Source organism: Phacochoerus africanus, chromosome 1 (genome assembly GCF_016906955.1).
Source record: "Phacochoerus africanus isolate WHEZ1 chromosome 1, ROS_Pafr_v1, whole genome shotgun sequence".
Taxonomy (NCBI): domain Eukaryota; kingdom Metazoa; phylum Chordata; class Mammalia; order Artiodactyla; family Suidae; genus Phacochoerus; species Phacochoerus africanus.
The window spans coordinates 111032155-111059212 of NC_062544.1; the positions used below are offsets into that span (position 1 = coordinate 111032155).

General features: G+C 43.9%; 1 protein-coding gene and 1 pseudogene across 23 annotated transcripts in view; one reads left to right on the forward strand and one right to left on the reverse strand.

The window, feature by feature from the left end:
- MAP4 (microtubule associated protein 4) overlaps positions 1-27058 on the reverse strand; it is a 172475-nt gene that overhangs the window by 11383 nt on the left and 134034 nt on the right. For 10 of the 23 annotated variants that reach the window (XM_047773064.1, XM_047773033.1, XM_047772991.1 and 7 more), the window contains 5 exons: positions 7487-7593; positions 5982-6197; positions 1815-2019; positions 1223-1282; positions 812-1104 (listed from right to left, as the gene is read on the reverse strand). In XM_047773064.1, coding sequence (XP_047629020.1) covers positions 812-1104; positions 1223-1282; positions 1815-2019; positions 5982-6197; positions 7487-7593 — 881 coding nt within the window. The remainder of the gene's footprint in view (positions 1-811; positions 1105-1222; positions 1283-1814; positions 2020-5981; positions 6198-7486; positions 7594-27058) is intronic. The other 13 variants (XM_047773093.1, XM_047773058.1, XM_047773051.1 and 10 more) reach the window with 3 other exon arrangements.
- On the forward strand, positions 3415-4475 carry LOC125137803 (60S ribosomal protein L31-like; annotated as a pseudogene).

The window sequence follows — 27058 nt, forward strand, 5'->3', positions numbered from 1 at the left end:
CCTCCCTCAGTGGGTTAAGGATCTGGCGTTGCCTTGAGCTGTGGTGTAGGTTGCAGACATGGCTCAGATCTGGTGTTGCTGTGGCTGTGGTGTGGGCCGGCAGCTGCAGTTCTGATTAGACCCCCAGCCTGGGAACCTCCACATGGCTCAGGTGTGACCCTAAAAAGCCAAAAAAAAAAAAAAAAAAAAAAGAAAAGAAAAAGAAAAATTAACGAATAATTCTGGATGGAGGTACCCAGAAAATCCTTATTGTGCAGTGCTGTGGCTGGCCATGCTTTTCCACCACGACATCTGATCACAGTTCTTTTATTCAAGAAAGCCAGAGGCTCGCAGCAAGTCACCCTGGCCACAAGAGGACACCCTAATCCTCTTTCCGACAGACTCTCCACAGGACACAGCCTGGGTAACAAAGAGGCAGTCCATCTTCTGCCTCTCCTGACGCTCACAGTGCAAGGCTAAGAACCACAACAACCATGTTCACTCCCAGTGTCTCATCTTCCCAAGGCTCAGAGGCCTCCACTGTTTGTTTCGTAAAGTAGAACCCTTTTGCCTCTAAACAAAAATGTAAGCCTAGACCCCAACACACAGAACAGGAGAGAAGAGAAAGCCCAGAGCTCAGCCCACCCTTTCCCTGTGCTGAGAGGCAGAGCCTGGGGTGAAAATGTTTGTCACCGAGTTCCATGTCTGGACTGCTCTGTTCACGGGGAGCCCCTTCGACTGATGTGAGGACATGCCTGGGGAACAGTGGCTGGATGTGGTAGGGGAAGAAGCAGGGGCCAGAATGCCGAGGACCCAAGCTCCCTGGACTCACACGGCCTCCTCCAGGTTGATGCTTGATGTTTTCCGTGGAGCCGACCTTGGAGCGGACATTCTTCAGATCAGGGGCAGAAGCATTGGTAGTCAGGCGGCCCAGCCTCGGGGCAGAGGAGCTGGGCTTGGCCGACACAGGCTTCTTGTCCACAGAAGGAGTCCCGGAGGGCCGGGGAGCCGTGGCTGTGGGCTTGACTCGGCTGGGAGCCACCCCTGCTGGGGATGCCGCCCCAGGGGCAGTGGTGCTTTTCTTCACAGAAGTGGTAGAGGTGGTCTTTGGGCGACTCAAGTCAGCTGCAAAGGCAGGAGTGAGAGATACTTGTTCAGGGGAGAGAGCAAAAGGGAGCATAAAAGCCATGGAAGAGGCAGGGGTTTACATCGAGGATCCACAAAGTGGCAGATGAAGTCTTACCTGGTGCAGACTTTGTAGCCAACTTCTTGACGTCTGAAGGTTTCCCCTCAGTCTTGCTGGCTGTACAAACATAAAATTTTAACATCACCTGAAACAAACTGACCTACCGAATGCCTCATCCTATGCTGAGATTCATGCATTCATTCAACAGGGATGAAAACATTCATTTTCAGCCAGGGGCTGTGCTAGTCTCTGGGAACAGAGTAGTAAATCAGACAGCTGCCACGTAAAGACCAGGCCCTGCTGGAGTGTCCAAGGCCAGTCACTCTGCTTGGTCTTTTCTACAGTCTTGACAAGGCTTTCCAAGTGGCCTTTCTTTGAACCGCCTATTTCTTATCATGAAAGTCCATGACTGCAATGTGCTAGGCACTGTGGTATTACTAAGAAAGGAACAGGACATTCTACCCCTTCACTCAAGATTAACTTCACATGGAGACCAAAGCTGCCACATTTCAATGTAGCCCATTAAGGACTGGCACCTGAGCTGGTCTGCATTGCAGGCTGTGATCTGGCTGGAGCTATGGCTGGGGCAAAACCAAGACCCCTCTCTTCCCCACTGGTTCCCCCATGAGGGAAGGGTCACAGTACTCACCAGTGGGCCTCTTGGGCAGAGCTGTGGAGGGGCTCCTACTGTTTGGCCCAGCTGAGGCAAGAGTGGCAGGTGCTGTGGCTTTTGGTACAGTCTGGGTGCTCTTGGAGCCAGGCCTGATGGCCGGGGCAGAGGCTGGCTTGGATGGTGAGGCTGGCTTGGATGGTGAGGCCCGCTTCTCAGGGATCTTTGCCTCTCCAACAGGCTGCTAAATAGGAAAGAGGGACTAAGAGCTGCAGGTCAGCAATCACCTAGGATATCATGCCAGAGGATGGTTCCATATAAGTATATGCCAGAAAACGGGTACTGCGGATTTGGCAGGAAAACTTGATAGGAAAATAAATGTGGCTCTGAGATCCTGGTCCTAGAGTTCCCGTCGTGGCTCAGTGGAAACCTATCTGACTAGAATCCATGAGGACGCAGGTTCCATCCCTGGCCTTGATCAGTGGGTTAAGGATCTGACACTGCCATGAGCTGTGGTGTAGGTTGGAGATGTGGCTCAGACCTGCTGCTGCTGTGGCTGTGACGTAGGCTGGCAGCTGAAGCTCCAGTTCAACCCCTAGCCTGGGAACCTCCTTATGCTGCGGGTGCACCCCTAACAAAACAAAAATTAAAAAATAAATGAACAAAAATAAGATCATGGTCCCGCAGACAATGAGAAAAGGCCCTGGAGGGTGCTGTGTGATCTGGGGCTGGGAATGAACAGCCCTGGAAAGCGTACTACACCACAAATTATGTCTGCCTTGGGACGTAGTTAATGTATTAATACTTGACCAAAGATTAAAGACATAATAAAATGAAAAATGTTCAATCAGAGTCAGCTTTGGCTAAGATGCACCTAGTGACTGCAGAACAGGACAGGGCTGCTGATGGAGATGGCAGGGCCCTGATCAGAAGCCTGAGCTCTACAGAGGATCTCTAGGAGCACAGAAGCAATGAGGAGGGTCTAGCAGAGAGAAAGAGGAGGTGCAAAAAGGAAAAGCCTCTCAAGTGCAGACAGAGAGCATCTGGGTCACTCTAGTTCCTCTCCATGGAGGCTGGACATGTCGTCACTATCAAGGAAGGGAAGGAATCAATACAGCCTGGTTCTACAGGAATAGGGGATGAAAAGACTATATGGATAAGCAAACATACCATGTTACTCAAGAGAGTAAGCCAAACCACAGACAAAGCAGCTCCAGGACTTATACTCCCAGAAAAATGGCAACAAGGAGGGCAGTATGTTGGTAGAGACAAGCAGAGTATTGCTCAAATAGAATATCAGCTAAGGAGCTTCTTATAAATTAAGGGCCGGCATCTATTTTTTAAAAAGCCAACCCTGGAGTTCTTGCTGTGGCTCAGTACAAACAAATCTGACTAGTATCCATGAGGATGCAGGTTCAATCCCTGGCCTCACTCAGGGGATTAAGGATCTGGTGTTGCTGTGAGCTCTGGTGTAGGTCGCAAACAAGGCTCAGATCCTGAGTTGCTGTGGCTGTGATATATGCTGGTGGCTGTAGCTCTAGTTCGACCCCTAGCTGGGAACCCCCATAGGCCACGGCACATGTGTGGCCCTAAAGACAAAAAATAAAAAACAAAAAGCTAACTCGGCAAATTCAGGGTAATGAGCAAGTCTACAAATGAAGAGCCCAAGAATGGGGTGAAGAACCCTAAGGTTGGAATCAGGGAAAGTGGTCCAGCTGCCAGCTCTGTCTGGAACATGCAGGGGTATTCAGCACAGGAGGGCTCCTGCTCTATTTACTCTAAAGTCTAGAGACTAAACCAGATGCTCTCTGGCATCTCTGTCTTTTTTTTTTTTTTTTAGGTCTTTTAGTCTTTTTTAGGGCTGCACCTGCAGCATATGGAGGTTCCCAGGATAGGGGTCTAATTGGAGCTACAGCCGCTATAGTTTTAGTTGGGACAGAAAACTAAAGGATGTGATGTTCTTCAGCTGTCAGGCTTTTGGCCACAGAGAGCTGTAGAGCAAACCTGCTCTCATAATTGGAATTGCTCTCCTGCTTTTCAATTGATGCTTCCTTCTCTGCTAGAATCCCAGATCTACTTATTCTTTTCTGAATAGCTTTTTTTCCCCTTTGTTTTTGCCTATAAATCTTTCTACCAAAATAAGGGGAAAATTTTCATTAGACTTTAGTTTTTAATCCATCTCCCAAAATGTTTCCATCTCTTTATTATCTAAAAGATAAACAACAGTAATAATTATAAGGCACATCATGTCTGCCGGTCAGCAATGTCTCCAAATGCTGTCTAAAGGCTGCGTGGCTCTTCCTTTCCAACCAGGGCTGCGAAGATAGCTCCTGCAAAGAAGGGTGGCGAGAAGAAGGGCAGGTCCACCATCAACGAGGTGGTGACCAGGGAGTACATGATCAACATTCACAAGCGCATCCATGGCGTGGGTTTTAAGAAGTGTGCCCTCGGGCACTCAAACAAATCTGGAAATTTGCCACGAAAGAGATGGGAACTCTGGATGTGGGCATTGACAGGCTCAACAAAGCCATCTGGGCCAAAGGAATAAGGAATGTCCCATACCAGATCCATATGCGCTTGTCCAGAAAACCTAATGAAGATGAAGACTCACCAAACAAGCTCTATACATTGGTCTCCTATGTACCTGTCACCACTTTCAAAAATCTACAGACAGTTAGCGTGGATGAGAACTAACTGCTGATGGTCAAATAAAAGTTGTAGAGCCACACACACACACACACAACAAACCATAAACAAACAAACAAAATAAAAGCTGCGTGGCAAAAAGCCAGGAAACAAGAGTATTGATAGAGGCCCTGAGCACCAGGACTGGGGTCAGACCCAAGTTCAAATCTGAGCTCTGCCGCTTACCAGCACTGGACCAGAGAAAGGTTATTTAAATGGGCTACAAAACAAGGATCCAATATCCACATCCTGGGTTGATGTTGAGAGAATTAGAGGAGTTAATGTCTATAAAGAAACCTGTACACTATGCTTCATTTTTGCTGTTATCAGAGAGTGAAATTTCACTAGAGAGCACACTCCCTTGCCACGCCCTCCTCCGTCTCTCCCAGAATTTGCTGCTGAGAAAGTGTCAGAGAGGAGCTGCTGCAATGGCTCCAGCCACCTTCCCTTTGATATCTTATTCAAATACGCTGTTTTCCAAAGATCAAGAAAAGCAGTCAACTGGGTAAATGAGGATCAGAAAGCTTTATGAGATTTTATCATTCCTAGTCTAGAATAGGATTTCTCAGTTTCTTGGCCCAGGTTTCAACCCAGTCTCTGATTCCTAGGTTCTACCAGTTTTCTCTATAAGATTAAATTAAAACACTGACATTTTAACAAGGGAAACTATTTCCCATCACGAATTTAAAGAGTAACATCAGGCTGACCTGAAGGCCCTTCACAAACAAAACAAGATGTTAAAAAAAGGCAGCCACAGATTCCACCCACCCTCTGCTCCTAGAACAATTCTGTGAAGCTAGTGCTGTCATAAATTGACCAGTTTCGAGGCCATAATGTGTAGCTGACCTGGAAAACTGAAAAACTTCATGAGGAGCCCAGTGAGAGGTGGCCTGATGCCAAAAGCAAAGCAAGTTATCACATGATGCTGGAACCTGCTGAGATAAGCTAGAAGAGCTCATCTCTAAGCAATGAGAGAAATTCACTTCTGCAAGATGATTAAGAAGACAAAGAATTGAATTTGATTGGGAATTTGGTGGCAGAATTATACCAAAAATGACTATCTGGTTGTCACGTGGAGTAGGGAAAACTGGTTAACAAGTTTTCTTTTGTTTTTTTTCTTTCCGGCCACAGTGTGCAGTGGCTTGATGTGGAATCTCAGTTCTCAGACCAGGGATTATACCTGGGCTGCAGCAGTGAAAAGGCCGAGTCCTAACCACTAGACCACCAGGGAGTTCCCGGTTAACAGGTATTTAAATAGATGAAAAATAAGGATGAGCTGGGAGAAAGGGGAAACCAGAGCAGATGCGGTATTCCCTCCAACTAGGGCAGAGAAAGGCACAAAGTACAAAAGGTCTTGAAATGTTATGGTTGCATCCTGGGTCTCAAAACTGATTTTGAGCCCCCCTTCCCCCTAGTCCACCAGCCTGTTCCCCTCCCACTGTCTGGTTGCAACAGAGCTTGACTATCTGACTTTCAGAGGAGAAAACTTTTCCTTGGCACAGTGCTCAGATGATCACTTACCTTGGGCTTTGCATCTTTTGAAGGTAAGGTGGAAGGCCTGGCAGTGACGGCAGCAGGGCGTTTGGGTGGGGCAGCTGGTACTGAGCCTGAAGCAAGGCTCATGGGTTTTTTATTCGACCCACCAAAGGTGGTGGGAGCTGGCTGCTTAGGGAGAGAAGTGGGCTGGGTTTTGGCTTTCGCTGTTGAAGTCTTTGCAGGTTGAGTAGTAGCCAAAGGCTTTAAGTTGATTTGTTGTTTTTTTTTTTTTTTTAAGGCCAACATCAAACACACAGACAAGAATAAAAACAAATTAAAAAAAAGCATAAATTGCACAATTCAAAGTAAAATTATAAGCAATGAGGATAGATGCAACTGAAAATTAGCATTCCTTTCTTCTGAGCTCAGTAAATGGTGGAAAGACACCAGGAGGCAGATAAAGAAAATTAGGAATTGTTGGAGTTCCCGCTGTGGCACAGTCGTTAACGAATCCGACTAGGAACCATGAGGTTTCGTGTTCAATCCCTGGCCTTGGTCAGTGGGTTAAGGATCTGGCGTTGCCGTGAGCTGTGGTGTAGGTCACAGACACGGCTTGGATCCCAGGTTGCTATGGCTCTGGTGTAGGCTGGCGGCTACAGCTCCGATTGGACCCCTAACTGAGAACCTCCATATGCCTCAGGCGTGGCCCTAGAAAAGGCAAAAAGAGAAAAAAACAAACAAACAAAAAAAATGAAAAAGAAAATTAGGAGTTGTTTCTTAATGACAGTGTCACAAGTTCCAGCAGTTTGGCACATGAAAAATTTCAATTCAGGAGCTTCCACTGTGGCACAGTGCATTAAAAATCCGATTAGGGCAGCTTGATTTCTGTGGAGACATGGGTTCCATTCCCGGCATGGGGCAGTGGGTTAAAGGATCTGAAATTGCAGCTTGGATTCAACCCCTGGCCTAGGAACTGCTATATGCTGTGGGTGCAGCCATAGAAAAAAAATTAATTCAGCAGTAACTAACTTTTGAAGGCTGCAATAATTCTATAAAGAAAGTCACCAGCAGGTAATTAAGCTATTTATTACCCGCACCTCTGTGAGGCAATCTCAACACTGTGTTTTAAGACCACACTAAAATATGGCATTTGTACTTGGCAATAAGTATCAATAAGGGTCTAGAGCTATGAGCCCCATCTTAAAAACCGGTGCTCCCTTTTCATGAACAGAGACTTAGAAATGGATTTCTGAATAATTCTGTAATTCTCTTTATTAGTACCGTTAAGGGAAGCAGAAACAACATCTACAGGACATTTCTACAGATATTTAAATAATAGGGTCAAAAGCAGAAATTTTAAGGTTTGAGTTAGAGGCCATCATGCTAAGAGAAAAGTATAAAATATTTTCTAAGCATGTCCAAACTTGAGGTAGGACTCCTAACAGCTCAGAAAAAAGACATATCTTTCACACGATTAAGCAATAATAGCACAAGATATTGCTTTTAAAAAATTACAGCAGTGGAAGATGACCCACCATGCTGGCACCTACCTTTGTTTTCTTCTCTGGGCTTGGTGGGAGCTCCTTGTTTGGCGGGGTGGTGATGTCATTTCCAGTCACGCTCACAGCAGGCTGTCCTTCTTCTGGTTTGGCTATTCCTAAAGGGGAGGGGGGGGAGTTATGCTAAGCACATATTTCTCACACCCTTTGCAAAAATCCAAGTCTTTGCAGAGACAGACCACTAACTAGCACTTCATTCTCAACAACTTCACAGGGCTCTGCTGCTGAAAGTGGACAGACTTCCCAAGCTCCCCTCATTGTGACGAAGGACAGTTTTAGATTCCAGAGATTCAGGCATCCTGTCCCTGTGGAGAAGCAACCTAAGCGGGATTTGTACAAATGATCAATGGAAGGATATGGCCCTTGAAGTTTGGCTTCCCTTCCCTGGAGACCGGCAAAGGGGTTCTGTCACCTAACCACTAGGTCCCAGAGCACACAGGGGACAAGAACCACTTCTACTGGAGTTTATCTCTTGGAATAAAGGTTGCTGTGAGATGGGATCAGAGCCAGAAGATCATCCAATGTCCTCCCCTTATTTCCTTTCCCTGTAAAGCACCACTTTATGGAGGATGTAAGATGAACTTGATCTGGTTCTAGCAGTGACCCAGATTTCCAACAAGGCTGAGGAGACCCATGAAATCAAAGCCAGGGCCAGAAAGAAAATCTACTGCTTAAGGCTATGCCCAGCAGCACCACTGTGGGGAGGTGACTTCAGATTTCAAAAGGGCTACTCCAGAGAGCTCAGCCATAAATATCATGAAATTTATAGCCTTCTAGCTGGAACAAAATCTAGAAGCCACAAAAGATAAGTTGGACTAAAGGAAAATAAAAAAAATATTGAACCTCACATCAAAGACATAAAGCTTCTTAACATAAATTACTCTATAAATCACTAACTCCTATAAAGGCCAACAACCTAATAGAAAAATGGCCAAAGAATAGGGACACAGTTTACAGAAAAAGACATGCAAATACTTTGTGAAACTATTAGAAGATGTCCAAACTTTAAGAGATATGAGCTGCCCATTTTTTCAACCTAACATACTGTCAATAGTCCTAAAATCTGAAAGCAGCTGCTGGGAAGAACATGAGGAAACACAGTGCTGGGAAGTTCATGAAATGGCACAATGCACATGCAGGGCAGTCCACCTGTCTCTGGAAATTACAAGTAAATTCTAATCCAGAAATAAAATTTCTAGAAATGTATCTTAGAAATGTATTCACACATCTGCAAAACAGTAAAATGCAGGTATTTCACCAGATCACTGCTTCTAAAAGCACCGGACTGAAAGAAACAACTCGGAAGTGTGTTAGTAGAAAACTAGTTTGGAGTTCTCTTGCAGCTCAAGATCAAGAGCTTAAGGATCCCGTGTTGTCACTGCAGTGGCTCGGGCCACTGCTGTGGCACAGGTTCGACCCCTGGCCTGGAACAACCATATGCTGAGTGTGTGGCCAAGAAATCTAGGGAGGGTAGGAGGCTTTATCTTAAAACGTTTTGTTTTTGAAGTAAAGATTCACAGGAGGTTACAAAGAAATGTACAAGGAGGTTCCATGTGCTCTTCACCCTGTCTTCCCTAAAGACATCCTGCAGAACTATAGCACACTATCAAAAGTGGGAAACTGGTAGCGGTACAGTGCACAGAGCTTATCAGATTTTTCCAGTTTTACAAACATTCATCTGTGTGTGGGTGTGCACGTATACATGTAAGGAGGTCTATGCAATTTTATCACATGTAGCTTTATATAACCATTATTAAGAATCAAAACACATTAATTGTTCCATCACCACAGAGCTCCCTCATGTTACCCTTTTGTAGCCACCCCACCCCCTTTCCCATTCCAATCCCTTAATCTCTGGCAGATCCTAATCTGCTCTCCATCTCTGTAATATTATTTCGAGGATATTCCCCCTTACCCATTCCAATCCCTTAATCTCGGGCAGCTCCTAATCTGCTCTCCATCTCTGCGATATTATTTCAAGGATATTATGTAAGTGGAATCTCACAGTGTACTACATTTTGTGCCTGGCCTCTTTCACCCAGGACAAAGCTTTTGAGGTGCATCCATGCTGTACACACTGTAGCTGTACCACAATTTAACCCTTCACCTACTGTAGGACATTCTGGTGTTTCTGGCTGTTTGCTATTATAAATAAAGCTGCTATGAAGATTTATATACACAATTTTGGGTAAAATAGTTTCATTGTTACTATATGGAAATGCAATTATTTCTTAACATATCTGTGACTCTGATGTAGTCAGTAACTAGTTGTAGGGGTTTGGGGGTAGAGCCCTTGGAATTTTCTTTTCTTTTTTTTTTGGTCTTTTTAGGGCCGCACCCATGGCACATGGAGGTTCCCAGGCTAGGGGTCTAATCAGAGCTGTAGCTGTGGCCGCTTGGCCTACGCCACCGCCACAGCAATGTCAGCTCCAAGCCGTATCTGTGACCTACACCACAGCTCACAGCAATGCCGGATCCTTAACCCACTGAGCAAGGACAGGGAATGAACCCACAACCTCATGATTCCTAGTCGGATTAGCTTCTGCTGCGCCATGATGGGAACTCCTCCAGAATTTTCTACATTGACAATTAAGTCATCTACAAATAGAGCCAGAGTTATTTTTTCCTTTCTAATATGTATGCCTTTTATTTCCTTTTCTTGTTTACTGTGTTTACTAGAACGTTCAGAACTATGTTAAATAAGAGTGGTAAGAGCAAGCATCCTCGCCTTGCTCCAGATATTAGGGTGAAAACATGTAGTCTTTGGCAATTAACTATGACGTCAGCTGTAGGTTTTTTGGCAGATGCTCTTTATTAAGGTGAGGAAGTTCTCCATCTATTCTATGGACTGAACCTGAGCCACAGCAGTGACACCACCAAATCCCTAACTGCTAGGCCACCAGGGAACTCCTCTGTTTGAGTTGTAAGGCACAGTTTCCCTGGTGATTTCTTTGGGTGTTGCAACATATGGATCACAGGTATCAATGTTTCACTACTTGGAGTGAATTACTGAAAACTTACTTCCATTCAGGGTGCTTTACCCTGTTTCTAAAATATGTCATAAATGTTTCCTTTTCATATACTGAGCACCGTATTAGATGAAATTATAATTTTTGCTTCAACCATCAAACGAGATTTTTAAAGTTCATGAGAGTAGTCTATTATATTTACCCTTATTTTTACCTATTCCATTACTCTTTCATTTCTGAAATTGAGAGCCTCTTCCCTCTCATGTCTTTTTGGAGAGCTGTCACTAGTCATTCTATAAGGGTATGTCTACTAGCAACAAATTCTCTTAGTTTTCCTCTAGGAAGGTCATTATTTTCCTTTTATTCCTTAAGAATAGTTTTTATCAGATACACAATTCACAGTTAGCTATTCTTTTCTTTTAGCACTGGAAAATGTTGTGCTACTTCCTTGTGCCTGCCATAGTTTCTGCTAAGAATCATACTGTCATTTGAATTGCTATTCCCTAATAGAGAATGCATTATTTCTCTAAGATTCTTTTGTCTTTTGTTTACAAAATTTTAATTATGTCTTTGCATAGATGCGAGTTTTCCTATTTGAGGTTCATTCAGCTGCTTGAATCAGTAGATTTGTTTTTTGACAAATTTGGGAAGTTTTTAGTCATTATTTCTTAAAATAGTTGTTCAGTCTCACATTCCTGCTCATCTCCTGGGATTCCAATGATACAAATATTAGATCTTTTATTACTGTCCCGGAAGACTTGAGAAGCTGTATTTTTTTTTTTCTTTCAATCTATTTGTTCAGACAATAAATTCCAGTGATCTGTCCTCAAGTTTGCTGATTCTGTTCTCTGACATCTCTAGTCTGCTACTGAGCTCATTAAACAATTTAAAATTTTTATTATTGTATTTTTCCTATCTGTGTAACTATTTCCTTGCTGATATTTTGTAGTTTTCCATTTGTTTCAAGAGAATTTATAACTGCTTACTGAAGCAATTTTTTGATGGCTGCCTTAAAATCCTTTTTGCACATTAGTGGGTAATCACTGTTTAAATTTAGTGTGTAGATTCTGGCTATAGTTTCAATAACAATTTAGCTCCCAAGACTCTTGTAATACAAATCTGGCCTGATTATCGGTTCCATGAGACTGTCACTCAATTCCTGCTGGTACCGCCTGTAAGTCTGAAGGCACTTTTGCAGGCCATGTGGTTTCACTAGGTGGGGGTTGAGTTGATTCTAGACCCATGGAATACAGACTTCCTCCTGTCTTGTTCTCTGGCTGCCTGGTACTGGCAGACCATTTTTTTTTCCCCCCGGTTTTTGATGCCCCCTGAGAGCAGGAAGCACCTTGTAGCCTTCTACTAGAGAAGTGTATGAGGAAATCTAACTACTTCTCTCTCTGCTACTGGGTAGAAGTCTGGAAGACACCAGGTGCTGTCACTTGGTTGAAGATGAGGCATTGAGTTTCCCTGCCAATGTAGCTGGATCAGTCCTGCACCTCTGTCGGGTGTGACATGGACAACAAACAGGTAGTCCTGATGAGCTCTGCTCACACTGTACCTGAAGGAGAACTGAGTTCATCACTGCTTCTCAATCCCTGTGGCTGGGGAAAGAGGGCTTCCACTTTTCTGACCTTGTGGCAAGAGAGCAGGCTTTTCTTTCTTGCCTTTTCTTCTTTTATCTATACTTGCTGGTGATCCCAGATTACAGTCAGTTTCCAGTGCCCAGACCAGGATACATGCGAGATTAAAAAGAAAACCCAGGAAACTCAACACACTGTCCTTCTTCAAGTCCTGAGGTCTCTACGCAGCCTGCCCTCTCCCTTCTACCTTTCAGATTCCTTTTATGATTATCTACTGAATTCTTTCCGAGTATTCAGCAGTATTTGAAAGAGAAGAACAGGAAAAAGTGAATAATAACATCACCTCTTCTTGGTAAGATATTTTCTAATGTACAGCATTTTGTACTTAAAAATCTTTTTAGGGAGTTCCTGTTGTGGCACAGTGGAAACAAACCTGACTAGTATCCATTAGGACAGAGGTTTGATCCCTGGCCTCACTCAGTGAGTTAAGGATCTGGCGTTGCCGTGGGCTGTGGTGTAGGTCACAGAAGTGGCTCAGAACCCACGCTGCTGTGGCTGTGGTGTAGGCAGCTACAGCTCTGATTTGACCCCTAGCCTGGGCACTTCCATATGCTGCAGGTGCGGCCCTAAAAAGCAAATAAATAAACAGATAAACAAACAAATATTTTTTAAATTGAAGTATAGCTGATTGGTAAGGTTGTGCATTTTGTACTTTTTGATGTTTGAAACCCTATATATTTCAATTTAAAAATAGAATTAGTTTAGTTTTGGAGTTCCTGTTATGGCTTAGTGGAAACAAATCTAACCATGAGGACGCAGGTTTGATCCCTGGCCTTGCTCAGTGGGTTAAGAATCCAGCGTTGCCATGATCTGTGGTGTAGGTCACAGATGCGGCTCGGATCTTGCGTGGCTGTGGGTGTGGCATAGGCCAGCAGGTGCAGCTCCAATTCGACCCCTAGCCTAGGAACCTCCATATGCCTCGGGGGTATGGCCCTAAAAAAAAAAAAAAATTATTTTAGTTTAAAAAATATGAAGATAGAAAAACAACCCCACCATGCAAGGTATTGGCAATGATGTTATTTTAGAGTACGCTGAAAGAATATCTTATCAAGTGTGTGACTTGTTGCCCCAGACCACCATCAACTTATTTTCACCAAGCATAGGAGTTTTCAGCAAACAACATGAACACTTCATGAAGTCTCCCTGCCTATGATGTAATAAACAAGCAACATGTCTACCTGTACAAGTAAATGCCACCCAGTGAAAAACAATCTCCACAGAAGCAGAAGCATAGTCTCTCAGACGGCACTTCTCATCATGACCCTCCTCCTTTGTCTCTGGGGTATATACCAGCCAACTCCTGGAGACCACCGCTCAAATGCTCCCACAGTTCCACAAAAGAATGTTCAAAATAGAACACAGGATTGCTTCACAAAACTTCTCCCTTCTGTTTGATCTTTCCCTTATTTGTACTACTATTACTTGCAGGAAAAGCCAGGCTCAAGATCACAATATCATTTTTGCCTCCCCCCACCTCCCCTTCTATACCCCGTTTTAAGGTCCAGCAGCTTCTGCCTGTTATACTTCCCCATCATGTCCTTGCTGGTCCACCTTTAATGACTGTATGAATACAACTGTCACGGAATTTTGTTTGCCTTCAACCTTCTGTCTTCTAGTTTATCTTGTCTACTGAGAAGAGTCTTCCCAATGCCGACTTTGGGCTACTTTATTGTCCTGGACAATAAGGGCAGTTTTTTCAACATGGGAGTAAGGTGTAAACATCTTAGGGAGGCACTGAAGCTCGAGTTCCAAACAACTTTCTAGATTTGTTATCTCAGTATTTCTGGCAACAGATGTACAGAGAGATGGCTTTGGCATGTCTGCTCAACCCACATCCTTCTCCAGAGGCACCCCAAATAAAGTCAACATGGTTAAGACTGGTGAAGAGGCTTTGTTATCTGGCACACAGGTGACTGGACCAAGCTGAGCCAGTAAGATATATATAAAGTAGCATAAAGTAGGGCACAGACCCCTAACCATGGCAACCCAATGTCCTGTGCAGACCAGAGTCACAAAGGAAGCACAAGGAAAAAAGACAGCACAGAACAGTTTCTAGAAGGGAAGAGAATGGATGGAGCCCATATCAGGGCGAAGCAGAGGTCTTAAGAGAGACACACAATGGCTGTAGCCGGGCTACACGTCCTGCAATTGGATTCCCAGAGACTCCTTGTCAATAAAATACCTTTTAATAAATTCCAGTAAGTTCCAATGAATGTGTTTCTGTTCTCTGAAATTAAATAATCCTTAAGAGAAGCCCCACAAATACTCATCATTGTTTTTTTACCTTACATGAGCAGTCTGGGCTTCATACCTTTGCCTGGAAGGCTTCCCTCCACACTGTTAGACATCCTAGGCTTCCAAGGTCACCTTCTTCAAAAAATTTCCATGACTCACAACTGCTTCACACAACCCCATTCCCTTCTCCCCCATCCACCCCAACTTTAGGTCACAAACTGCTTGGGAAAAGGATAATATCCAGTGTCTATTTAGTGATGGGCAAACGGTAGGCATGTTGAATGATGAATTATCTACAGAGTTTAGCAGTCAGCATTCAGACATTTATTAGGTGAATAGATCATATGATTTTTTTTTCTTATCAGCATGAACTTCTGTTAGTGGGAACTAGGATAAACTTGGCCTGAAATAGACAAAAATCTGCATTTAATACCACCCAGAAGGTATATAGCCCTGAATTGGGCACCTGGGGATCAATAAAGAGGACACAACCCTATCCATGAGGACCTTACAATTCTGCCATAGCTACAACTAAGCAACAGCGTAGAACACCTGAGTCTTGTCATCCTGGAGTCATAAGAAATCACAGAGGAAATATGAAGCTTCTTTGCCCATCTCCGTTAAAAAATAAAACCCACAAACCTGTCAGTCTTCAAGGGTCCTTTCCACTTCCCCTTCCCCCAGAAAGTACCACTTCTGATTTTTAAAATTTTTTCGGGAGTTCCCGTCGTGGCGCAGTGGTTAACGAATCCGACTAGGAACCATGAGGTTGCGGGTTCGGTCCCTGCCCTTGCTCAGTGGGTTACCGATCCGGCGCTGCCGTGAGCTGTGGTGTAGGTTGCAGACGCGGCTCAGATCCCGCGTTGCTGTGGCTCTGGCGTAGGCCGGAGACTACAGCTCCGATTCGACCCCTAGCCTGGGAACCTCCATATGCTGCGGGAGCAGCCGAAGAAATAGCAACAACAACAACAAAGGAAAAAAAAAAAAAGGCAAAAAAATTTTTTCGTAAAAATGTACTGAGAAGTATAAATATGGTTACTAGGAAAAGAGGCTTTTAAACAAACAAAACACATGATTTAAATCTCCTTCTGGGTAGTATTGAATGCAGATTTAAATGCCCATGATCCATGGCTTGTGAATCATGGTCCTTTGTGTTCAAACTGGACTCAGAGGAAAACAAGCTTTTGTAGACCACCAACAATAAGACCCGTGGGGGCTGGGGGTGGGGGAGAGAAGAAACGGCCAGGAAGAAAGACTCAGGGCAGCTGCAAGGACCAGGACATTTAGCTGCTTATTAAGTGCAAGTCTCTCCTCTCTCTTCTGTCCCTTTTTCCCCCTTCTCCCCACAAATCCTCCCAACAAACATATAGAAAGAGAAAACTAGAAGTCAGCCTGGGTTAAACATGAAGAACAGGAAATGAATATTAAATAGCCAGCTTTAAAAGGCTCTCTTTGAGTTTGAACAAAAGTAAAACGTTCTCAAAAGCAAAACGGAAAACAGAGCTTGCACCCAGACTGTGCTACTTAATGAGAGGAGGTCAGCACTGATAAACCCATTGTGAATCCACACAGGGGCAGATTTTCAAGCAAGGAAATCAATCAGTTGTGATTGGATGATTCAGGGCTCAGGAATCATCTGGTTCAAACCAAGAGGGAACTGAGGGGTGGGAGGACGGGGGTTCGGGGGTGGGCAGGGTATCATGAGGTCAAGTAAGGAGCTCTGTCTTATGCCCACCACTCTGACCCCAGGCAATCTTAGGCCTTTAGTCCACACCATCTGTCACGCCAGTAGACATGACCCAGCTAGAGTCACTGCGCACTCTCTAGCCTCACTCCCCCCAACCTTCCCCGGGAGTCAGAGACTCCAGAAGCAGCGAGCTGAGCCATCTAACGCTCCTGCCGGTGATCTGTCACTTTGGCTCCTTCCTTTCTGTCTGCTTATTCCCCATGGAGGCAAAATTTAGAAACATACCATCACGTGGGGTCTCTTCACACAGGAACGATGGAGTGCTCTGGGCTGCAGTGACCTCGATTTCTTTCTTCCCTGCCAGACCCATCTGTCCTGGCTGTTTCTCGCCTCCATGGTAGACTTGGGAGCATGAATGTGTTTTTGTTTCACTAATGTCTTCTTGTCCTTTTTCCTTGCCGCTTACTTCAGGAATCTGCTCTAGCCTACCATGGAGATGTAACCCAGCAGTGCCTGCTTCCCTCTTCCCAGGGCTGCTGCTGCTGCTGCTGAAGTGGGTCAATTCTTCTTTCTTCTTGGCCACTGGCTCCTCACAGTTGAAAGGAGGTATCTCTTCAGCACACACAATGGGCAATTCTCCAGGGTTCAATCTGTGGCTGGCTCTCTGTTCCTCAGCCACTGTCATGGAGCGTCTAATGGCAGGAGCCCCCAGTTTTTTGGGTGTGGGATTTGGCACTGGCTCTTCTCGGGAGGGAAGTTCAGGATACTTATCTGCAAGGTTGACAGCTGGGGGCACTGAGAGGTGAGAGCATTCAGACAAGGCCCGGCGCATTGCCTTTTTCTGCTGGGGCCCTTGGTCAAGCAGAACGTTCTCCTCAGTAGAACTCAATTTCTCCAGCTTCTCCTCATGGTCTTTGATATGAGAGCCAGCATTCAAACACTCCGGCGTGAACTCGACCATAGTGATTGGTGGAATGGCAGTGGGTGAGTTCTCAACGGCAGGGGCTGGGTGGGCTACAGCCACCGGCAGTGAGGACTCGCATTCCAGCTGCTCAGAGTTAGCACTCACCACACCAGTTACCCGGCAGCCAGCAGTGGTGCTGTTCTCCTTGCCTGGAGGTGCTTCCCTTGAGTGCTGGGAGCCTTGGGCCCCTGACACTGGATAAAAGTTGGGGTTCCAAACACTGGTTTCCTGCTCCTTGACACACTGGGTGGGGATGTCAGAAGCCCTGGGGAAATCCAGATCTGGCTGGCTCTCAGCCGCCAGCACATTCTTCCCTGTCACTATCCCTGGAACTATAGTGGCTTTGTTTCTGTCTGGCTCCTCTCTGAGTCCCAGATGGAACTCAGCTGTCTTCTGGTGTACTGCGTTCCCCTCTGAGGGATGGCAGCTTTTTGCGATCACATACCTGCTTGCAAGGTGACCCGAGCTGGCTTGATACTCCTTGTCCTGCGCTTCAATGCTGAGCTCTTTGTCTAGCTTCCCCTCAAAGAAGCAGAGCTTATTCTGCTCCAGGAAGCTGGCATTCTTCATAAGCCCGTCTTTCAGCTGCCCGTCCATGCTGACATTCAGCCCGATTTCATTCAGTTTGCCCTCTGTCCTCTGCCACTCAAACCCAGCTTGGCTCGTTTCTTTCGGGGAGTCCATCCGGCTCTCTGCAGGCAGCAGTGTGCGAGGCTGCCTGCCTGTGTGAGAGCGACAGCGACTCTTCCACTGCTCTTCCCCCCTCGCTCCTGGAGCTCTACCACCGCCTACAATCTCAGAGCTGGCAGTGACATCACACCAAGTCCCCAGCATTCATGACAAAACCTGTCTTGCCCCCAACGCTCCACTTTCCTCAAGCAGTTGGGTGCTAAATATATTTACTAGTGTAAAAGGAATGAAGAAGATGGAATGAATGAAAAAGAAAGAGAAAGTGAGGAACCTGCTCCTTACTGCACAATCAAATGCCACTGCTAAACTGAAAATGTAATTTCCTTCTAACTAGCACTCTGTTTAGATCTGCAGTTTAAAACCCGGGATGGGATATAGTAATGACTTCGGCTTTCACTGATACAGATACGTGTATCCCCACACGCTCACTTCTCTGACGCTGTGCCCACACTTCCACAGTTACCCACTCAAATGACTGTTTTAAAAATAAAACTCATTTGCCAATCCTCAGCCATAACCCTTAAATAGAACAATGATTCCAGAAAATTGCTCAAAATTTCACTTAAAAAAAAAAAAACCAAACCCAACTTCTTATAACATCAAACTTGAAGGCATTCATTTCTCAGAGGAAGAGTAGGTTTGCTGTCATAACAATGTATCAAATTCACTTGAACGCTGACTTGAGTGGGTCCCCAAAGCCCAGGGAGAGCTCCATCTGCAGCTCTGCATAGTGCAAGAGTTTAATAAGCAGCTCATTGAAAGACTGCAGTCAGTAGCACTTTGGGGACCTGTACCCCAGCTGTGAGGCACTTGTGTGACACTCGTACTCTTGCCACTGTGCCCTCTTGGTTCCTTGGACAAGCTGGGTCTCTCCCTCTTGCCCCAGGCCTGCTCTTTCCAGCCTACTGATCACTTAGTAGCCAAGGGGAGAACATTGGGGTGGTTCATCTTCCTCTGACCTCTGGGACTTCCAGGCCCTGGCGATCTGTGGCTTGCTGTTTTACCCGCCAGCCAGAGCCCACTGCTCCTATTTAATTCTGTGCAGTCCTCTGCTGCCCTGAGCTCTGAGTTTATATATTGCATATTCAGGACTAAGGGATCCAAGAGAGAATTCTCAAAAAAAGGACAGGCCGAACTCTGTCTTGAACAAAGCTAATTTTTGTTGCCCAGCCTGTAAGTCACTACCTTTACTAACATAGGATACTGTAAAATAGTCTATCAAGAATACACGAGATGTCTTTTTCCAAGGTGAAGAAAAGTTAGGTTGGTTTCTTAAAAGCCATTATCAATCAACTGTGATGATCTGATTACAGTTTTAAGATAAAACTTTTAGGAAAAAAGGGGAAGATTGTTCTATCTTTGGTCTATAAAATGCGAAGAGATTATCAAAGGCCCAGCCCAAGAAAGTTTCCTTAACTAGAGCCTCTGTCCCCAAGTACTCACCTTCATACCCTCTATGTAATTTACTCAAGTCCCCAAAGCAGGAACCAACCTTACATGCATCTTGCATTAACTTCAGTTCCTTACTGAGAGTTGTGGCCATGGTCAGGAGTGGCAGTGTTGCAATGTGAGGGAAAAAAGGTGAATTTAATCTCTGTCCTGATCATAAACTGAATTCATACACACCTCTCCTTCCTCTTGACCTTAAGTAGCTAAGCAGCAGTACATGTCAAAGCAATAAAGGTTCACTGGCAAGATTAGGGTCACCTTACGGTACAGCAAAGCTCTCACTAAAGAAAAGGAAGTGAGGATGTATAATAAAAATGAAACATGAAGGTGATGCCAGGAAGGTCATAATTCTAATTAGTAATGGGAAAAAAATAAGAGGAGACTCAGAAAGGCTTGCTGATAAAAATATGGTCAAATTCTGGCTTTCGAAGAATGAGGAAGGTGTGAGTGACTTACTCCTTGGCAACCTTCTGTTACTTAGTTCCATCTGCAAGAAAACTTACACTGTCATTGTTTTGGTACAGGGCCTTAGCACGGGGAGTCTCCCTTCTCTCTGCTGCTGAGTGGCAAGCAGCTCCTCCTACTTCACTAGGAGAAAGTGGAGATCCTTTTACAGGGACCCTTTTACAGAGGGGAGTGGACAGAGTGGCTTATAGTTTGATTACACTATTGCTTTGCAACACATACCTAGGGAGAGAATTAATGGGCTTATTCCTCTCCAAATGAGGAAACTGCTGTCTGGATGGCAGACAATGAGAAAAACGTGGTATAGAATAAGTAGTAAAATTGGAGGAAGGCTCTGTCAGTGCCCTCGGCCAGCTCAAAATTATAGCCATAACCTCATTCAGGACGGTATATTCACCACAGGGGCAGCTGCATCAGGGAACTCAAGCCTCCCCAGTGACTGTCAATCATCCAGCTGGTGAATGAGGACTTTCCTGAGGTCTTGAAAGGCTGAGCATGTCCAGGTTAAAACTGATGTACTTCAGAACCACAAGTCTTAAATTCTAGATTCAGTTGCCACTAGCATTCCTTGCCTCTAGGTTCTGCTCCACCTCATCAAAACTCACACAAATGTCACCTCCTCTGTAAAGTCTCCTAGACCCCCAGCTCTCAAAGTGAATCCTTAACATTTTCATAGAATTGCACTTGCTCTAGATCTTCTTAGGACTTGGAAACTACACCATAATCTTTTCCTTATGTGACTTTCCTGGAAGCTTCTAGAAGGCAGGAAGGAAGAAGACCTGCCCACCTCTGGGAATTACTGCTGTGGCACAGTAGGTTAAGAATCTGATTGCTGCAGCAGCTCAAGAGGCTGCAGAGGCATGGGTTCAATCCCAATGTAGTGGGTTAAAGGATCCAGCCGTGGCTCAGATTCAATCTTGGGCCCGGAAACTTCTATGTGCTATGGGTGGGGTGATTTAAAAAAATAAAACAAACAATCAAACAAAAAGACCAGTCCATCTCTGCTACGCAGGTGCCCAGCACAGTGCTTGATACACATTAAGTAGGCTCTAAAAACAGTTTTGCTCACGGAAGGGAGGGTGGATTTCTTCCACAGACTTCTATCATTTCACCTGATCCCTCCCATCACTGAACTCATCTAGACAGGTGATGATTTGCCATGTCCTTTGGGCTAAAGATTTTTAAGTTTCATTCTGTTTGAGTCTGAGGAAAGTGCATGGACTCCCAAGTGTCTGGTCAGAAGGTGAGCTCTAAGAATCTTTGATCAGACTGTATATAGACAGGTCAAGCTCCTGTAGGCACTGCCACAGCCTGCAGGTCTCTGATCGCAGCAGATGTACCAGCAGGTGTTTCCATTTTTGCCTCTTGCCTTGAGCTAGTACCCAACCTGTTTGGGGCCCTGGTTGTGATATGCTCCACAACTGGTTTCTCTGCATTCTTTCAGTTACCAAGGCAACAAAGCTACTTTCCAGATTGACCAAATGTTCCCTGTTACTGTCTCCAGGAAGCAATTTCTAATAAATTATCATTACAATGAAAGTCAGTAATTCTACTGATTGCAACGATGGATAACATTCTTCACTAAGATAAGCAGAAGACTGTGAAGCTGCAATCCTGTGTCTTACCTGTAAGTAAATGTTTGTGTTTATATATAAATAGACATGTATGCAAAAACACTACAAAACCACATTCTACTAAATTTTAGAAACATTTCCTAGTACATGTGTAACTCAAGAAATTAGTGATTCTTCTTGATTAACTTTCAAGAGTTGGGAAGCAAACAGAAGGAAAAAAATTGAAGCTAGTAATCTGATTTATGGGACCATGATGAAGGTAATCTATATATCAGGATCCATCCCAGCAGCCTGGCCCCCAAATCTAAATCTCAGTCAGCCTGCACTTAGGGGTAGTGCCTCACTGTCCAGGGAACCTAAAACACATCAAACACGGTCCTTCAACTCAGCTTCAGCAAGCTCAACTTACCCTAGAAAATAGGGCCTGCCGGCCTTACAAGGAAACCCCAGGCTTCGTAGCCCATCATGCCCTGTTTCTCCCAGTTGCCGCTTACAATGCTCAATAAAACTTGTTCTTGGTCAGGATCCCTGGGCAAGAGCATCCCACTGCTCGCCACTGTATTCCCCCAATGCACAGATTGTTCGCTTACCTGCTTTTTTCCCCCAATCTCACCTCAAAATGTTTCTCCCTGCTCCCCAAATGTACGTGCCAGTCACACCCACATGTTTGCTACTCCTCAAATACTCTATGCACTTGTACTTCACTATGCCTCTGCACTGTCTATCCCATAGACGGTCTTATTCTGATTATTAGCTCTCCAGACTCTGAACCATACTTCCAGACCCACCAAATGTTACCTCGTTCTTGAAGCTTCCTCATGCTCCCCTTAAAGGACATAGTTAACTTCTGCTCTGTTTTCTCATAGCATATAGCTAACTCTTTTATTACAGAATTCTCACTAGAGTAAAATGATCTGTTTATGTGTTTATCTCCCTACTCTGGAATCCATGAGGAGCAAAGGATGTGTCTTTTCTCTCTCTTTTAAGGGCCACACATGAAATATACGGAAGTTCCCAGGCCGAGGGTTGAATTAGAGCTGCAGCTGCCAGCCTATACCACAGCTCATGGCAACACCGGATCCTTAACCCACTGAGCGAGGCCAGGGATCAAACCTGCATCTTCATGGATACTAGTTGGGTTTGTTGTTGCTGGGCCACAATGGGAACTCCTCAAAGAACTTTTACATGCTCTGGCTCAGATATGGTGAACAGAAGCACAGAACTGTGTGAGGGTTAATAGATTTTAAGATAGTGCTGAGCATATACTAAGATTCGATAAATGGAAACTATTTTTAGTTATGGAACATACAGAATTTCACAATAACTTTCACTAATACACAGCTAGTAAGAAGAAAACAGGCCAGAGAATGAGGGGATAAGAGGGAAGAAAGCAACTTGGAGACTTCACAAATGGCACTACACTTAAGAAAAGATGGGCACTTCTCAGTTTTAATGCTGTAGCAAGCTCTAAGACCATAAACAACTTTTTTTCATCTGCTGAGCATATTTTATTTATGTACCTTGAAACTGTTAGAATATGGGGTTTGTAAATTACTTCAAGTTTCACACCAAGAGAATTTCCCACGATAAACTGATATTTCCAGCAGTTCTAAGATAGTTGACGGCTCACTGGAGGTAACTGTTCCACCTGCAGAACTGCATGCTAAGTGCACTGTGCCCTGAAGCTCTACTTGGCTTCGTTCCAGGGGAGCAACTGGCCAGAGCCTTGGCATAACCAGAGTCCAACAGGGATCGTCCTTTCAACCTGCTCTTCCCTGAACAAAACACACGGTCCCCAAAGAAATACTTCTCTGACAAGCTGAGCTCAGATTTCCTGATGTCTCTCAATGTTCCCTGCTTAGAACAACATGTATAATATGTGAAGAAACCTTCTGCTAAAATTTCCCTAAACTTATGGCATGAACAAATAACAGGAGAGGAACCATTAAGCTGGAAGAAATTTTGGCAGGATATTTACCTTCCCTACTTCCAAAGAGTATAAAACCAGCAAGAGAACTCATTTATAATTCAGAAAACGTCCACAGACATCATATATATGTAAAGCTCTATGCTGGGTGTTAGGGAGAACACATGAATAAATCAAACATAGTCTCTGCCTAGAGACACAGTCTCTGCCTAGAGAATAAAATACTAAACTTAAAAGACCTAGATTCAAATCCTAAATTAGCCCCTGATTCCATTTATATCCTCATGATGTGTCTCCACTTTTCAACTAGAAAAGTGCTTAGATACTAAAATTTATTATTATTTTTTAAATTTCATGGCCACATCCACAGCAGGGATTGTGGGTCAGGGATTGAATCCAAGCCACACCTTTGACTCATGCCATAGCTGTGGCAACACTGAATCCTTTAACCAGGGATCAAACCTACACCTCTGCGGCAACCCCATCAGCCGCAGTTGGATTCTTAACCCACTGTGCCATGGCGGGAACGCCTAAAATTTTTAAAATTATTAATTATTAACATCAAATCTTCATCTTTTTCTTTTTGAAAACCTAAAACTTCTGGAAGGCTCCTCTAAGGCAGAATGAAGAGTGCATGAGTAAAAAAGACCCAGGTTCAAATTTTATTTCTGCCACTTCACTCTCTATATGACCTTAACATGGATAGCTTCCGTCCTCTCATGTGTAAAATGAAGAGACCCTTCCAAATATCGTAGAATGTGTATTTGTGTGTGTGTGTGCATGCATTTGCACACATGTGACTATCCATCTACCTATCTATAGACAGCTAGGCACTCAATATTCACCCGATATTAGATGGCAACTGCTACTTTTTGTGGATACCACTAATCATATCTTTATCGTCCAAACCCTGAAAACCATGGGTCACAATATCTGACCACAGAGGAGTTAACACAAATGATTGGAAGTGAGGAACAAAAATAAAATGTAATAAAGCCAGGTGTACAACCAGTCTTGGATGAAACATCAGAGCCTGCATGAACCAGTGGTGGCTGGGCATAAGGGGCCACCCCTATCATAAATCCAGATACTCCCCATTTCACTTAGTCCCCTGCCTCAGAGCCCCAGGCTTGCCTAAAGCTCTGCATCTGCACGCTTGCCTGCTTTCTTAATATCTTCAAATTAGAAGATGGAAATATACAAGATCTGCACAGAGAAAACATCAAAATACCAGTGAGGGACTAAGACACATAAACCTGAATATGTGATATTATCCAACATGACATGCATTACATTGCTGAATAGTACAACTCAACCTACATGACAACTCTCCCTAGGGTGACTGATACATTTAATGTGATTTTGAGAAAAAGAATCAGTGGATTTCCCACCCCTACTCCTTCCAAAGCTATGAGCCAACTGTCAAGTTTCCATGAAATAATAAATAAGCAAAAAGAGTCAGGAAAACTCTGAAAAAGAGTAATAAAAAAGATGTGGAGCTAGATCTATTAGATATTAAAATACATTATTAAGCCACACTGTGTTACTTAGAGCATGACAAAGGTGGCATTTTAGAGGGAGATAGATTACACAAATATAGTAGGACAACCAAGGGATGGTATCTCACATCTCATAAACAAAACATACACGCACATACATACAGAGAAATGAATAAGCAAATTCTAGACTGATCAAAGATTCAAAATGTGAAATATTTAAAATATTTTTATAAACTTCAAGAAGGGATGACTCTTATAAACTTGGTAATAAAGGAAGTACTTTAATAAGTAAAACACAAAATAAATTCATACCAAGATATAACTTCTTACTTTTTAGACTGGCACACATAACAAAAGAGAAAAACCACACTAGTGAAGAGAGTACCAAGGAACAGGTACTGCTCTAAGTTCTCAGTGGGAGTGTAGCTCTGGTGTATCTCTGTGGCCCTATGAGGAACGATCTGGTAACACCCATGAAAATTATAAACAGGTATTCTTCAAACCAGAGATTCTCCTCCAGAGCTCTTTTTTATTACACAGATATACTTGTGTATATATATTACAAGTATGTATGCATGTAAGTATGGCAATTTGTATATACAAGTTTAGTTTATGTACTTTGTTTCTAATAGAGAAAAAGAAAAAAGAAAAATGTGTAAACATCTGTCAATAAAGAAGTGGTAAAATACATTAGTGTACTTCCATATAATGAAATACAATATAGCTATTAAAAAAGACTGAGGACCCTTTCTTTGCACTGATTTGTAAAGACCTCGAAAATAATTAAGTTTACAAATTGAGGTACACATCAGTGTGTATGATATGTCTCATTTTTATAAAAATCAGGAAATACACAGGTCAGTTTATGCATAAACTGTCTGGAAGGACACATAAGGCACTGTTAACACTGGCTGCCTCTGGAGAGGGAAACTTGAATGAGGGAGTAACAGACTGGGCAACTTACATTTACTGCATATCCCTTTGCAGAATGTGAATGTAATAACCTATTCAAAAATTATTATTTTTTTGTCTTTTGTCTTTTTTGTTGTTGCTGTTGTTGTTGTTGTTGCTATTTCTTGGGCCGCTCCCGTGGCATATGGCATATGGAGGTTCCCAGGCTAGGGGTCGAATCGGAGCTGTAGCCACCGGCCTACGCCAGAGCCACAGCAACGCGGGATTCGAGCCGCGTCTGCAACCTACACCACAGCTCACGGCAATGCCGGATCGTTAACCCACTGAGCAAGGGCAGGGACCGAACCCGCAACCTCATGGTTCCTAGTCGGATTCGTTAACCACTGCGCCACGACGGGAACTCCATTTTTTTGTCTTTTTAAGGCCACACTCGCAGCATATAGAAGTTCCCAGGCTAGGGGTCAAATTGGAGCTATAACTGCTGGCCACAGCCACAGCAACGTAGGATCCAAGTCACATCTACAGCACCACAACTCACAGCAACACCGGATCCTTAACCCACAAAGTGAGGTCAGCCATTGAACCCGCATCCTCATGGACACTAGTTAGGTTCGTTACTGCTGAGACATGACAGAACTCCTTCAAAAATTAATTTCAAAAAGTTTTAACTACTGGGGAAAAAAAAAAAAAAAGATGATCCTTAGGGAAAAGCTGTGATAGAATTTAGAGAGGAAACTCTGTCCAAAATATATCACTCTCCCAAACAGCTACTCTGCAAGGCCACTCCTAACACACTGAGTATGGCCTGGCCAAGGTAGGGACCCAAAAGTTCTGCAGCATCTGACTTGCTTCCTCAAGAATCACAACAATTCCTCTTTCTACATTTCTTCAGTAATACTGAGCTAAAAGAGATGCTTCAGTTTCAGAAAAATTACATGTTATCCTTTGTCTCAGTACTGAAACTAAAGAACCCATCTAGAAGATAAAACTAAAGGACAAGACAGAGGGGTGGAAATCTTAATGAAAGCTCAAAAGCTCTTTAGATACAACCTCCTTTGCTGCCTTTTCTGCAATAGAAGATAAAAATGGGAAAGATCAGAATGCCTTATGCAAATAATAACCTTTAGCATTCTCTACTCACACAATACACATTACTTACTAAGTACAATTTCATGCATAGCACAAGCTTCACCCAAAACAACAAGTCCATAACCATGCAGAATACCATCCCATGACAAAGCTTCTCCAGAAGCCTAACTGGCTATACCAAGGCTGCCCAGTGTTTTTTCATTTCTGGAGTTAGTAGCTTATCATGCAAGTTGGGAAACAGTGATTAAGAAAAAGCATCATCTGTAGGCTGTGAACAACCTCAAAGGGCAGGAAATACTTTCTGAAGATCAGGTTCAGGGAAGCCAGGATTAGATACATACTTTTCAGGGGGGGTGGGGGTGGAGAGCACTAACATTTCTAAATCTTAAAGGAATTACCTTCTCAGTCTCATTTCAATTATTTGACTGACTAGAGTCAAAAGGGCAAAAGTATAAGTAATCCT